At 30.1% G+C, this 16,624-nt stretch overlaps 1 protein-coding gene across 1 annotated transcript; it reads left to right on the top strand.

Moving 5' to 3' along the window:
- Window positions 1–6,143: 6,143 nt before the first annotated feature.
- Window positions 6,144–12,641, top strand: LOC108330343 (WAT1-related protein At5g64700-like). Its single transcript, XM_052876727.1, has 6 exons — window positions 6,144–6,866; window positions 9,587–9,703; window positions 10,217–10,451; window positions 10,528–10,686; window positions 12,097–12,248; window positions 12,344–12,641. Exons 1-6 carry the CDS (start codon window positions 6,724–6,726, stop codon window positions 12,534–12,536), a joined length of 999 nt encoding a protein of 332 aa, XP_052732687.1. The 5' UTR covers window positions 6,144–6,723; the 3' UTR covers window positions 12,537–12,641.
- The last annotated feature ends 3,983 nt before the right edge of the window (window positions 12,642–16,624 follow it).

Below are 16,624 nucleotides of genomic sequence, written 5' to 3' on the forward strand. Positions count from 1 at the left end.
TAATAGTCATCTTGATGTATGTGATTGATCTGTGCTTATTTGGTATGAAATCTAGTATGGAAACATGTTCTATGAATTTTAACCGATTATATAAATAATGTAATCGATTAGACTTTTCTCTGTATTTTCACTATTTTTCAAAATCTGAGATTGGTTGGCTTCTAATCAATTAAAGAACTTATATAATCAATTAAAATTGGGTGTTTGTTTTGTTTTGTGATTCAAATTTGGGGTTTCCCTCTGTACTTAATCCATTAAAGGAAAACCCTAATATGTTAAATTGTTCATCAAACTTTCACTCTAAATCACTCTCCTATTCTCTCTTAAAGTCGCTCTGCTTGAAGTCATTCATCAAATACTTTGAAATGACTTCCTTATCTCAACAAAAACGCATTAAAACCATTGGTCGAAAATCTGTGTATCGCGACCCCGATCTGGATGGTTGGATTAGTGAAGACGAGGCTCAAAAGAACTTCACTGACCATTGGAGGCTGAGAAAAGTTATACACCATAAATATGCTATATTAAACTTCTTTAGGAGGGAAGGTTTTGTTTTTCAAGAATAACTTGAGAGAAAGGGGTTAAAGAAGTTCGTAGAGATGGCAGACCCATGGTACCCTGAACTAGTGAGGGTTTTCTACTCAAATTTAAAGATCAGTGATGGAACACTTTGTTCCAGAGTTAAAGGTGTTGACATCAAGTTGACTGATGATGTCTGGACTACTATCGTTGGCTTCCGGGGTGAAAAATCTCACCTAGGAATTGATGGCTTGCAAAAATTCTCTGTATACCAGGATTGCCTCAGAAATTCAAATGAACCAAGAGACTACTCTCACTATAGAACTAGCGGGATGAAGAAAGATGATTGTCTCTGTGCTTTTATCATTACATGGATTCTTCTACCAAGAGGCATCAATCATGCTCAAGTAACTAAAAAGGATATTTGTTTAATTCATGCTCTCAAAGAAAATATTCAAACTTATTGGGCAACAACCATTTTGACAATATGCTTAAAGTAACAAGGTTGGAATCTACAAGTCTACCTTACGCAGTTTTCATCTCTAAGGTACTTCTACACTTCAATGTTGATTGCGTGGTAGAATCATGTGAAACTTATAGCAAAAGAAACATCATTGACAAAATTTCCTTGCATCACATGAGTCTTCAGCATGGGCCAGATGGGTGGACATTTAAAGATGAAAATCAGGATGCAGAAGGAGAAGCACCTACAGGATCATCAGCTGCCTCCTTCAAGCCTAAATCTGAGTTTGAAAAGTACATTGTTGATAGGGGAGCAATGTGAATTCTAATTCCAAATCCCATGTGTTTGGTTTTTGATGATGACAACACATATATGTTACTATGATAACAACAAAAATGTGTCTTTATGTTTTATACATAAGTTGCTAAACTGATTGTTCTGCATACTCACTATGATCATAAATGTGTTTACATCTTTTGTATGCATTTTCATGTGTTCACATGTTAAAACCACTTGCACAAAGAAAATATGAATGAAGTAATTGATTACATTGGTTTAGTAATCAATTAAGTTCATCAAATAGCTTATGCTTAAAACTGTGGCAAACTACACAAGTTTCAATCGATTACATAAATTGTAAAATCGAGTAAAAATCGTGTCTTTGCAAACACCATTTTGAAATGTGTAGTGAGGTATTTTTGAAGAAAATATTTTCAAAATTGTCTAAGTGTAGGACTTAATTGATTACATTGTTTACGTAATCAATTAAGTATGGTATTATTTGAAAACTGTTTTCAAGCTAAGTCATAACTGTAATAACAATCATATTTTCAAATGTTTTGACTTACTATTAACATGCAATCGATTACATTAAATACTTAATCAATTAAATCTGTTGCAACGTAATCTTGATATAACTTTGATAAAGCGTAACCGATTACATTATTTTCATAATCGATTAAAGTGCGTCTGATATGAGAAAAACTATATAATAACAAGTTGCGCACTGTATTAACATCTTTTGACACTTTGATCATTTTGAGAATTTTCATATCTATTATCAGAGAGTTTAGAAAGAGATTGCAGGTGCGCCTAGTGCTCCAAGAATCAAGATTCAAAGGTTTTGAAGAATTGTTGTAGGCTACCATTGAACGTCTATTGGCTTATCACTTATGCACAATTCAGGTGTATTCTTTACTTATCAGAATTTGTTTTTCAATCAAGAAGATTGTTGTTTCCCTATGTGTGTTGCTAGGAAGAAGAACTTGGTGTTCTTAGTACTTTGAGAAGGGTCTTAAAGGGTTACTGCAGTGAAGAAGATTATTCTTCTGTAGGGTGTGTTAGCTATATTAGATTTGTATGAGTTAAAGAGAAGATTTACATTTTCACAGTGGGTCGCTATAATTCCTTGTTGTAAAAACTCAAAATCTTTATAGTGAAAGGTCTTTCAATCTAAGGTTGATTGAAAGAGACTGAATGTAGGCATTGAGGCTGAACCAAGATAAAAAAATTGTGTTTGTTTTCTATCCTTAATCTCTTTACTGCATTATTTTGATAATTGTATTGTGTGCTTTTAAAGATCATATAAAGTTTCCAAAAAAAGAAAGCGTTTTTATTGATTACCAATTCACCCCCCCCTCTTGGTAAGAGAAACAATCTTCTATAATTCTCAGTTTGACAAGATCAACAAGGACATTGTTGCTATCAAAGGAAAGCTAGAGATTCAGAGTTCAGATGATGATAGTGATGAGAATGAAAAGGTTGATACTGATAAGGATGAGGAAGAGAGTGTTCCGGATGAAAGTGATGATAATATACTACTTAGGGACATGATCTTATTAGATTAGATTAAGTTCTATTTTTTTATGGGATAATTGTAAATAAGGCCTTTATCTTTTGAACACTGATACTGGGTTCTATTTTGATCTTTATCTCGGTTGAATGAAATATTGCTTTTGATTTCATATCTAGTGCTTATTCATTGAATGCTTTCTATATGAATGTTTGGATGATTGGATGAAATCTGATTGTGAATGATTGAATGATAATGAATTATATGGATGCAGTCTGATATATTTCACTATCATATTCTTCATTGCACATTCATACTCATTTGATATTACAATTGCATCACAATTATTGATTATTACTGGACTAACACTCAACATTGTTGAGAAAGTTATGCTATGCAGGTTTAACAATGATCATGAAAGCTTTAATGATCATATCTGTGTATTTGAACTCACTCGCGAAATTTAACTGATTACACAGATCTGTAATCGATTAACATTCGCTTAGCAGAGAGCTTAATCGATTAGTTTCATAACGTAATCGATTATAAATCGCTTCATTGGTTTAATATGTTTATATTTTTTGATACATACTACTTAACATGTTATAATTGTCATTATATACATTCTAAGCATATCTTTGATATCAAGTGTTGCATATTATTCAAAAATGTTTTGAAAATCATTATATATGCATCATTTTTTAACTTTGCACAAAATGTGTTAGAATCATTTACCCTTATACATTCATTCTGATGTTGTATTAGATATATCATGCATTTATAATACAATTATACTCTTAGCTTCATATCTATTGTATAATCATATTGAGTATTTTGAAAATGGCATAGTATGCATCATGATACATTCTGCTAAACTCAGTATATACTCTAATTTTTATGTATCTTTATACTGTCATACTGTGTTCATCTGACATTTAAGCTTTAATTTAAACTGGTATAAATATCATAATTGCTCATACTGTTTAAAGTGCTACATTGCATTATGATAGGGGGAGCATCACATTTTTCAAATGGTCTGTAAGAATTTCTTTTGATTTATCTCCTAAATCACTTTATCTTCCATGTTACTGTATTGCCATATTTTTGCTAATGCCCAAAGGGGGAGAAATAACTAGAAAATAGTTTCTTGTTGAGCATCATCAAAAAGGGGGAGATTATTGATAGGGGGAGCTATGTAGCTAAACCCATATCTCACATATGAGTTTTTGATGATGACAAAATAAAAGTTTTATAGTTTCTTGCATAACAAAATGGAAAAATTGTTGCTTAACTATCTGTGTATGTGCTTTAACTATCTGTGATGTGTATTTATTGTTTACAAATGAATCTTTGTTTAAAACTCTTTGCACATTGCATATTTGTATGAATTAATCGATTATACTGTTTGCATAACCTGTTAAATTCACCAAATATCAATATATGCTTAATATTGGCAAAACATCAAGTTTTAGCCGATTACATTATAGGTATAATCGATTAAAACTCGTGGTTATGCCTACACATGTTTAGTGAGTGCATTGACGTGTTTTGAATTGAAAAAGTTTTCAAAATGCTTAAGTATGAAACTTAACCGATTACATTAATTTCCTAATTAGTTAAAATGCGTTTTGTATGAAAACGTTTTTCATGAATAGCCATAACTGTCATAACAGTCTTATTTTTAAATACCGTGGCTTATGTAAATTGCTTAATCGATTACATTCACTTCTTAACCTGTTAATGCTGAAGGAATTGCTTAACCAATTACATTAATTGGGTACTCGATTAATATGTGTCAATGTTGATAAAATCTATAAATAGACGCATTGCTCTCTGTATTCAACAACTTTATGATTCATATCTTTAGTATCTTATTTGTTTGTTGAGGTATTATTGCAGGAGCGTCCTGAAACTCTCCAAGAATCAAGATTACCACATTTGGAAGAAATTCTCAAAGATTCTTGAAGAATTGAAGTGTTGTCATAGGTTGATCATATATGCACACACAGGTGTATTTTTCCATATCAGAGTTATCAACAATCAAGGCTGATTGTTGCTACGAACAGGAAGAGGACTTGGTGAAGTTCTTTGACTTAGAGTAGGGTATCTCTAATGGTGACAAAAAGAGAGTGTTCTTTCTGGGTTGCTATAGTTGATTTGGAATTAGGAAAGAGATTACATTGAGAGGATTGTTCTCTATAAGTCTTGCTTTGTAAGAACTCAATCAATATAGTGGAATCTTTTCAATTTAAGGTTGAATGAAAGAAGACTAGACGTAGGTAGTGGGCCGAACCAGTATAAACAATTGTGTGAATCTCTCTTTTGTATTATTTTTATTCTTGATCGATTGCATTCCAAGAAAGATCAAAATATTTCAAAAGATTTTTTAAAAAACTTATTTTTTTATAAGAGAAACATATTCACCTCCTCTTGGTTGGGACACTTGGCCGTCGGTAATACTTGTGCTTTTTGTAGTGTTAGTAATTAATAACTTTAATTTCAAATTGAACAATTTCAAGTTCAAATTTAATAACTTCAATCTCAAGATCAAATATTCAGAAGTCTAACATGCATTAACTTTACCCGGAGAAATAGAAATTGAAAAGAGTAAAATTGGAGAACTCACTCTAATATAGCCCTACAATGATGCTCTATACTACATCTTAACTAGTTTCGAGGTTAATAGAGGATTTTTGGTTTGTTATCCATGAACAAAAAGAGAATAAGAATGTAGAAAGAATGAAAGTGAAGAAACGTGTTAGGAGAGAATTGAAGTTTTTCTATAGGCAACCACAGCTTCTAAGTTAAACCCTCGCTCTTCTCAAATTTATTCTTTCGCACCAAACCCGAAATCACGGCTCAACTATTTTTCATTACTGGTTCTAATTTCTATTCTCTTTTCCTGTTTAAACAACATTCTATATATTTTCAAATTGATTTAAAATTTAAATAAAGAATATATACTTAATGATCACTTATAAATGATTTTATATATTTATTTATAGGTCTTGTTTTCTTTTTGTTATAATACAAATATTTTCCGAAAGACTATTTTATGTTCGAATATTATAAAATAATTACAAAGATCATTTTTTTCTTTGAAATATTATACAATTATATCTTTAAAATTTACTTAATATAACTGATAAATTAAACCATTAATATATGTAAAATCAGAAACTAAAGGTGTGATCTATTGTAAATCGCTAACATATAAAAAAAAAGAACATTTATGTGAGCATGTAACAACTATATATCTCTACTCAATAATTTATATATTGTTGTATATATACATAACATGTGATATGTGAAATAGCCTTGAAAAATGTCCCTACTTAATTAATAATGCATGTATAAGATACACGAAGCCAGAAACATGGCTGACACGAGAGTTTCCTAACTCACTGTATAGTTTCTGCAAAAGAAATGTATGGCATCTGTTATCATTCTCTACCTTCCAAAACTTTCCAACTTTTACTTATGCTTATGCTTTTTGTACCATGTGTGCGATCTCAATATTAGATTCTCTTTAGTTCATCTTTTTCCCTTTTCCATGAGCTAATCAGAGATAACACAAACTTCAGTTCCTGATTCCTGTGCCAACCCAAAGAAAACCCTTTTTCTGCCCACATTTTTTGATTGATTATTTTCTCTCTAGATAAGGGACAATTCAAAGAGACTGAGAGAGAAGTATAGAATAGAAGATGAAAGTTGTTAAGGAATGGTTGAAGGGGTCGAAGACTGTGCTTAGCATGTTTTTAGTGCAAGTTTTTGCAACAGGGATGCAGATTCTATCGAGGGTTATACTTGTTGAAGGCACTTCCATTTTCGCACTCATTGCCTACCGTCACGTTATTGCTGCTGTTTGTGTTGCCCCTTTTGCTTTCTACTTTGAAAGGCAATAATCAAGCTTTTCTTTCATTCATCTTGTTCTTATATATTCTTCTGCATGTATAAACTTTCTTCCACATTTTCTTCTCACTCTTTACTCTCTTTGTTTGGATTGAATCATATGTGTTGTGATTGCAGAGGCCGCCAAAAGAAGTTGAGGTGGTCGATTTGGTTCTGGCTCTTCCTTAACGCCTTAGTGGGGTACGCATTAATCTGCTTATTTCAATTTTCAGACTACACTCAATACAAAAAAAATGAATAAAAAGTGAAGACAGATGAGTAGAGATATTAGCTTATCCAGTTTCTATCAAAACTAGCTTTCTGTCCATACATAATTTCATGGCTTTTTCCACATACTTGAAACAAATTTGTCCACAAATTTTAAGAAAAGTACAAAAACAATTATTGATCACGAATTAAGTCACGTAGACTCATGACAAATTTAAAAGAAAAATCTTAAAAACTTCACACAACTTCTTCAAAAATTTACAAAAAAAAAGAGTATAATTTTCATTATTTTTTATAATTTGATTTTTTCAAAAATTAATATTAACATTGAAATTATCATGACTTCTAATTTATTTATTTTTTAAAATTTTATGAAAAGTTTGTATGAAATTCTCACGATTTTATTTTTAAAATTGTCATCAGTCCATAACTTAATTTATGGTCAATAATTATTTTTTTATTGATCTATAGTTTCTGCACAAATTTAACCTTAAAATATCCTAATTTCATAGCATAGTCCGTTATGAAATTTGATATTTGCATTCTAACACTCGATTTTTCAAGTTTTATAAGGATAGCACAGATAATTGAATGTATCTTTCTCTAATTGACTTTTGCAAATCGATGTCTGTGGAAAATTGATTTTTGCGAGCAAGAATCAATTTTGATGGCTGGAAATTCTCTAATTCCTTTTACAGTAAATCAAAGAAATTAAAAAACATTATTTGTAATAAATTTTAGGTTTTTTCTGAAATACAGTGGAGATGTATGTCTTGCTTATTCATTGTTGCATACAGACATATAGACATATCTTATCATATATATACAAACAGCAAATTGTCCCTGAATGTGCCCCATTTGTTTTGGAAGTTTATTTTATGTTAGTAGCAGTTCAAAATACAGACGAAATACAATCAAAACACAATGAAAAATAAAAAAACAAGACAACCTTCTACTTAATTTGTCAAATCTGACATGACAACAAACCTGCATTTATCGATGTCGAGGGATAGGTGACACTAGGCACGTACCTCCTAAATCTAGTAAATAGTGCAACACTGACTTATAAGGTGATTATGAAATTAATGGTGATTATGAACTTCTGCTATGTTCCTTATTTGTTTGGCTGTGTGGTGAGAAGACACCTTTATTTTCGAAATGACATAAGCTACAGATTTTCCAAAGAAATCTACAAATTAAGTTGCTTGAAGTCATTAGTTGGGTATCAGCAGCTTTCAGTTTTTCTAATCAATGCATCACGTATAATTAGGTTTTTTAATTTTTCCACGTCACGTAACTAGTGGAAATTAGGGTTTTTAAACAGGTCAAGGAAATAGAGAAAAGAGCACGTATGTAGATTATTTTAATACATGAAAATAAAAAAATGTGTGGATATATAATTATTAAATTATTTCTATTTATTTTAAAATAATAAATCCTTAAAAAATTATGAGCACATAATCCATCATTTTTTTTCCTTATAGAGCCTATTTCTATCCACATAGTTTTTTGAGAAAGAAAATAAAATGCTGTATTCACACATAAAATGTTATATTTCTATCAACAACTATGCTTTCTACAATCTTATAATCTTCTTATATTCATTGTTTTTACCTTTCTTTACAAAAGGTTTTATTTTCATAAAATGCTCATAAATATCATTGCTCTCATATAGAAAGGAAAAGAATATTAAGATTGGTTAAGAACTTATGTGGATTAGAGTATTTAGTTCGTAACACTTCATTAAAATAAAAATAAGATACTAACTGGTTCAAAATTTATGTATTTTACGATTTTTAGAAATCATGTTTTAGATTTTGGAAATATAGAACAAATATTTCTTTTTTATCATTAAAATTAAAACTAATAATAGATAAATGTGTTTAGTATATAAGTTATATTATAATTAAAAATTTATAATAAATAAACTTGATTATAAACTACATATTTGTGATATAAAATTTATATTGTGATGTTAATTTATTATTTTTTTAAAATAATCAAAATTTAATTTAAACAGGGTAAATTGAATGAAATATATATTAGACATTATCATTTATTTTAAGGGGGGAAGAAAATTTTGAAATTTGATATAAAGTGAAATATTCTTTTCTTTTCTGAGTTTTTTTATTTCAACTTTGTTCTCTCTATTTTCTTTCCACTTTTTAAATAAAAAACTAAAATACGTAATTATTTTATTTTTTTCCTCCAGACTAATATCATTAAGAAAAGAACATATAAAATAATTTGATTATATGGTTGATAACTTTTTTAATTGTCGTTAAACCAAAGAAAATTTAAGTTTAACTTTTAAAAATGTATTAAAAAGTTTTAAAAATCAAAACTAAATATTTAATTATATAAGATTTGATAGATAACTGATTATACAAGAATGAACATAATTCTTAAAAACATTCTCGAAATAAATAATAAATACTATTGTTCAAGAATAATTCTTAAAAAAACAAATATGAAGATTAAATTTTACATTATAAGAGTGGATGGGTAATATATTTTCTTAATTGTTTTGCATATATGATTAATTTTAACAAATTTTATGAGCTTTATTTTAATTTTAACAAAACACATCCTCATTTCGTTTTATTGTGCAACCATTTGAATACATTTATCTGTTGTAATTATGATCTATAGTGAATAATGCTTATAGTTTTTAACTATATGTATGATTGCAGGATAACACTGGCCATGGGACTGTTCTATTATGGTCTGCGAGATACATCAGCTACTTACTCTGTCAATTTTCTGAGCTTGGTTCCTATCTCCACTTTCATTTTCTCTATTATATGCAGGTGTATATACGTATATAAACTAACCGAATATACATACATGGATTTCTTTCTATTTATATGAACATAGTTATCAAACTCTCGAGTTAATTCGTAAATTTTTGCGAGTTTACGTTCTTAAACATGACTTCCGAGTTAACTTGGAAATAAACTTGTTTTCTACGTAAACTCGGTAGAATTGACTGTGAAATCGGTAGGATCGTGTAAAATCACGAATTTGAAACAATTCTGCGAACTTGAAAGTTATATATTTAATAAAATGCATCAAAATTAATGACAATAATCTAAATATTTATGTTTTATAATATTTATTTTTGTGAACAATATAATTATAAATTTTATTTATTTAAAATTATATAATTTTGTAAACTTATTTAAATTAAAATATTATTTGAGTTTACTCTACTCTCATTAGTTTAAGTAAGCTTTCGAATTTGATAATCTTGTGAAAGAAGTTTGATTAACGGGACTGATATAAGAAGTTTGATTAACGGGATTCTGAGTTATACATGACAGAATGGAGAGGGTGGAGATTGGAAGATGGACGAGTAAAGTGAAGACAATAGGAGCAACTTTGTGTGTCGGGGGAGCATTAACGACTAGTCTGTACAAAGGGAAGGAATTCTATATTGGTCTAACTACCCATCATTCACACACTACATCAGTTCAGTCATCCAAAGTCAACATGCTTCGTGGCACTCTTTTTTTGCTTGGTAGCTGCTTCTCATACACAGCTTGGTTCATCGTTCAAGTATGTATATATGGCTCGCTCATGTTCTTCATTTATTAGAATTGAATACTAAATGGATATTCTTCAATCTAAACAGGTGAAGTTGCTTGAAATTTTTCCATTCAAATATTGGGGAACGATGCTTACGTGCATTATAGCATCAATTCAAGCAGCAATAGTCGGAATATGCTTAGATTGCAGAAAAGTTACTTGGAGTTTAAAGTGGAATCTACAACTTATGACGATAATATACTCGGTAAGATTATTACCTTCAAATTGCTGCTACTTTTTATAATTTATATACACCAATATCATATAAATTATTAAAGGAAAACATATATTAAATTGATGTCGTCTTAAATATATCCAAACATTCCAGAGGTATAAATAACAAGTTCTTAGTAATGGAGAGGTAAAGCCCTTTATTGTGGGAAAAAGAGAGAGGATATTTTACGTGCATGATTATGATATTAAATACATTTTCTTATTTACACACATCCCTTCTATTATACTGCACTTTTCTTTTAATTTTTCTCTTTATTTTCTGTTATAACCATTTGTCGTATTCCTTCTTTTTTTTTTCTTACCTCAATAATTATAGAAAGAAATAAGAACAATGTATTAATCAAAGTAATAAAAAAATTCAAAAATAAAATAAAAGAAATTTTCAGTTATTATTATATATTGTATTTATAATATATGATTCATATTTTGAAATAGTTTTGTCAAGTACGAAATGCAACTCAAGAGTACAGGCATAGCAGATTTACTTTGAATTTAATTTACAAAAAAATTATTTTCAGATTATACGATCAAAAAGTACGTTTTGAAAAGTTTGGGTTTCAAATTACATAATATAAAAGTGTTCTTTTGGGAACTTTTACTTTTAGAAGTCAAAATAGGCTTTAAGATTGGGATATCAGAAAGTCATTTTTAAAAATTTACATTTTAAAAGTTAGAATTGTATTTTTTGAATTTACTATCCAAAAATAAAAATTAACCTTAAAAAAAAGTGTTTTAAATTATCATTAAAAATAAATTATTAAAAAGTACATAATTTTACAAACAAAAATTAATTAATTCTTATAATAACTAATTTAGATATCAATTTATAAAGTAAAAAGTATTAATATTTAAAATAATTATTAATATGAATATATAATCATAATCAGTTTATAAATCATAATCTAAATTAGTTTCCAACCTTAGTTACAAATATTTTAGTTACTAATGAGTGTATATAGTAGTATTTATAGTGACTAATTATTTAAAATTAGAAATTAATTTAAACTCTATTTCATAAATCAATTATAATTTTTATTTATGATGAAAACTATTTTAAATATCAATAATTTTTATAAATTAATATTTAAAATACTCACTGTAATAAATAATTATTTTTGTTTTCGAAATTAATTGTTATTTAACAATTTTTTATAGTGTGTTCGTTTTAACACAATTTTACTTGTCATTAATCATTTTTCACTTGTAAATTGTACAATCTAGAATGTCTTGGGATTACGTAGTACAATAATGAACTCCAACCCGTATACCAACGCTGCTCAAATAAAAAAAAAAAAACCAAAAAATCAAACAAATACTTACCTTCGGACTTAATGATCTACTATGATTCTGCATTATTAATGAACAAGAGTTGTTTGTACAGGGAACATTGGCCACAGCTGCTACGTTTTGCTTAATTTATTGGGCAATTTCAATCAAAGGACCGACTTATCCCACAATGTTCAATCCATTGGCTCTTATTTTTGTGACCATATCAGAAGCTATCTTACTTGGTGAACCGATCAGTCTTGGCATGTATGAGTGAATGCTTTTCCTTCAACAACACAATGGCAGTATTATTTTTATGCATCTCTGAAAGTGATTAATGAAAAATTGAAACTTATTTGCAGCTTGGTGGGCATGATTTTGATCCTGACGGGGTTGTACTCATTTTTGTGGGGAAAAGAAAAAGAGACAGAAACTATGGTTGAAGCTTGTGGAGAGGTTTCAACAGCCATGGCACGAGAGTCTCTTGGACTTCATTCCACAGCCATGGTTGTACCGAGTATTTCACCTAGTAATGGCAAAAACGATAGAAATTGAAAAATATAAATTATTATTATAATGTTCTTACAATGATAGACAAGACTTCTGCTTTTTCTATAGTTAGCTTACGAATAAATATGTAACAAGAGTGTAACCAATAGATAGTCATATTTGAAAATATCACTTATTTATTTTGTTACATGACTTTTACCTTAATTTGAGCCTATGGGCATGAATAATTTCTAACTAGACCTTATGTTTACCTTAACGGTTTAAGTCGTAATATAAGGTAATTAGAAGTTAATTTTAGATAATATTCTCAAAGGGAGTATGATTTTCTACGTGAGGGTTTCAGATTCATAGAGTTTCATGAAACATTAGTTGTTCTCTATTAATAAATGCAAAATCTTAAGTTAAAAAAATTTATATTATCGACAAAATTCGTCAATAAAATAATTTTTACTGATAAAAATTTATCGATAAAATAAAATTTACCGATAAAATATACAAATGTATCTATAAAATTGTAATTATTGATAGTTATTTTTGTAGATAATAGATCTATGGATAAAATGTGTCGCTGTAAAATTTTTATTATCGACGAATATCTTTCTTGGTAAAAAATTAGACAAAATGAGTGTCAAAGTTTTCCTTTAACTTTGTCCATTGTAGTAAAATCTATTGATAATGATTTTTTTAAAATCTTGATGGTAAATTCATCAATAATTAATTTTTTGAAAATTTTATCGATAATTAATTTTTTTAATATTTGTTGATAAATTGGTCAACAATTAGATTTTTAGAATTCTTTGATAAATTTGTCTATAGAATTAGCATTGATTTTCTTGCAAAATCTGACCAAGAGTGTGCTATAAATGAAATAGAGATGAGAAAGAAAAAAAATAAGAGAAAAAGAAAAAGAAGAAAGAGGAGGAAGAGGAAGAGAAGGTGGTGTTGATAATAACAACAATGACAAAGGAAGAGAAGAAAAAATGAAGGGCAAGAGGAAGAGTAGAAAGTGAAAGAGAAGGAGGAGTGAAGGGTGGTGGATTGAACGACAACACACTAGGACAAAAATTGTGTATAACGTCACGCGTTCAACGTCCAATAGCAGAACAACCAACGTTAACAATGACCGGTGAGGTGCAATGTTGTTTTGCACCATAAATGATTTCCCAACATATGGGAACTTGAGTGGTTACAGTGTTAAAGGTCATTTTGCATGTCCGATTTGTGAAGAAAATACTAGTTATCTTCAACTGAAGCATGGACAGAAAACTACGTACATAAGACACTAAAGATTCTTTCCTTGAAATCACCCTTATCGTAGATTGAAAAAAGCGTTTAATGGAAGTCCTGAAGATGATGTAATGTCCAGACCCCGTAATGGGGAAGAAGTATAAAACCAGGTGAGGAACATTGATGTTGTCTTCAGAAAACATAAAAAGAAGACCATTGAGAAAAATATTTAGAAAAAGCGATCAATTCTTTAATCTTTCATATTGGTGTAAACTTGATGTGCGACATTGCATAGACGTGATGCATGTTGAAAAAAATGTATGTGATAGTGTTGTTGGGACTTTACTAAACGTAAAAGAAAAGACAAAAGATGAAGTGAAAGAACGACAAGACTTGGTTGACATGAGAATCCGTTCTGAGTTACATCCGCAATCCATAGGAAGACGCACCTATCTTCCTCCAACTTGTCACACTCTTTCAAAAAAATAAAAGAAAATTGTTTGTCAATGTATACATAGTGTGAAGGTTCCACAAGGTTATTCATCGAATATTAGTAGCCTTGTTTCTATGCAAGATTTAAAGTTAGTTGGTTTAAAGCCTCACGATTATCATGTCTTAATGCAACAAATTTTACCAGTAGCTAATCGAGTCATATTACCTGCTTTTATTAGAGGTATTCTCACATGTTTGAGTTTGTTTATCAATGCCATTTGCAAGAAAGTTGTTGATCCTCGACAGTTAGATGATTTGCAAAATGAGGCCATCAGACTATTGTGCCAATTGGAAATATATTTCCCACCCTCATTTTTTGATATCATGGTTCATTTGATTGTCCATCTAGTGAGAGAAATTCGAATATGCAGGCCGATTTTCTTGAGGTGAATATAGCAAGTTGAAAGATATAGGAAGATCTTAAAGGGATATGTTAATCACTACAAGAAAAAAGTAAATTACATACAGCCAAAATCCGTATATAAGACCCAAAATCCGTATATAATACTTGGTTATATACGGATTACATACGGGAAAAAATCCGTATATAATACTATCGTAGCTAAATTTATATACGGTCAAATCCGTATATAACCTATATACGGATAAATCCGTATATAACCTATATACGGATAAATTCGTATATAACCTATATACGGATAAATCCGTATATATTGGTTTAAGAAGAGATAAATAAATACCCTGTATATAGCAGTTTCCCATGCTCAATATACAAGCAGACCTAGACATTATAGTGAACATTCACAATTGATATAAGCAAATCTGGACATTATACATTGCACATTAACATATAAATCCAATAAGCTTTTCAGATAAACTTAATCCACAAAGGAAACATTGTATATGAATACATAAATATTGTTTACAGAATAAACATTAAGTAAGTTCATAAACAGATTGTGGTTGTGGTTCTAAATAAGTTCAACAGTAATGGAAATAAGTTCTATAAAATGCCTAATAATTCATATAATCATTTCCATCTTGTGGTTGTTCATCTGGTGGTTGCTGGTGTGGTGGTTGTTGTTCTGGAGGTTGCTGTTGTGGTTGGACATCATTGGGTACTTCATTTTGAACTTGAGGATTTTGAAGGTTTAAAAAGTCTTGTGCAGCTGCGGCTGCTGAAGGCGGAAGGAATGGCAGGAGGACGCCAATAAAGCCTTCAAACTTTTCAAGCTGCTGACCATATGTTGTAACTGCGATTTCAGGTTAACAATTTCTTATGAATTTTGTTGTTGAGCAGTAGAAGATGCTTGTGTCTGTTGGATGTAACTATCAACACAGTCATCTTGGGAAGTGACATTTCCAATGCCGTATACGCGTCCCTTATATTTTCCACCAGCAGCCTTTAACCAACATCGGTTTCTCAATCTTTCCTCCTCCGTAGGGTCTAGAGGAGAAGATGCTGAGACACCAACAGATGCAGTCTCAGATCTTATTTGAGAAAATTTTGCAACAAATTGTTCCTATTAAATGAATAAATATTACCATTAAACATGAGGTTTGAAAACCAAAAATTTATAATGTGATAGAGTTAGTACAAACTTACATGGGTCCGCCTAGACCTTTCGTCCACAAATTCCCCTGTTGATTGGCGAATATGTGTCTGCTGAAATATTTCATTAACATGCACAGACCGACCAAGCTCCTGTAACTGCAAACAAAATGAGTTGTTAATAAATATTTGTAAAGTTTATGATTACAAATATAAGAAAAAAAATGTACAAGTTACATACCAAACGAATAACATGCTCATGCACGCTTATAGATCCTCCAGTGTGCAAACAACCACCCTTTTTAGATGTCCGATTCTTCTTTGCCGTTTCACACTTTTGTTTATAAAGTGGCATGTTCCACTTTTCCAAAAGAGCATTCCAAGTATCGTCCCCTAGCCAATTAGGTCTTTTTCCTAGAGTTCTAGCTTTTTTATACATATGGCCAACATGAATATGGTATATTTGATGCCTGTACATATGGGTTAAAACCGTCAGAGCATAAACCGAGTCGTACATTGCATGGCTCGATACCAAAGTCAGGATATACTCTATCAAAGTGCTTCCAAGCCTCTCCATTGCATGGATGATGCAAAACACCATTCGTTGACATGTTCTGATAGTGCCATGTCATTTGTCCTGTAGTTTGTGTTGAGGCATACATTCTTTGTAGTCTGGGAATTAATGGCAAATAGAACATTGATTTCATAGGAACTTGTTTTGTAGTAGTTGCTCCCGTGTTACGTGGTTGATATCTTGGCTTTCCAAAAAATTTGCATTCAAGCAACGCGCCATCATTCTTACCATATTCATTATCATAGAAGAGCATGCAACCATCCACGCAACAATCAATCATTTGCGATTGTAATCCCAACTTTGATACACATTTTTTTGCATCGTAGT

The sequence above is a fragment of the Vigna angularis genome, chromosome 4 (genome assembly GCF_016808095.1).
Source record: "Vigna angularis cultivar LongXiaoDou No.4 chromosome 4, ASM1680809v1, whole genome shotgun sequence".
In the NCBI taxonomy this organism is placed as follows: Eukaryota; Viridiplantae; Streptophyta; class Magnoliopsida; order Fabales; family Fabaceae; genus Vigna; species Vigna angularis.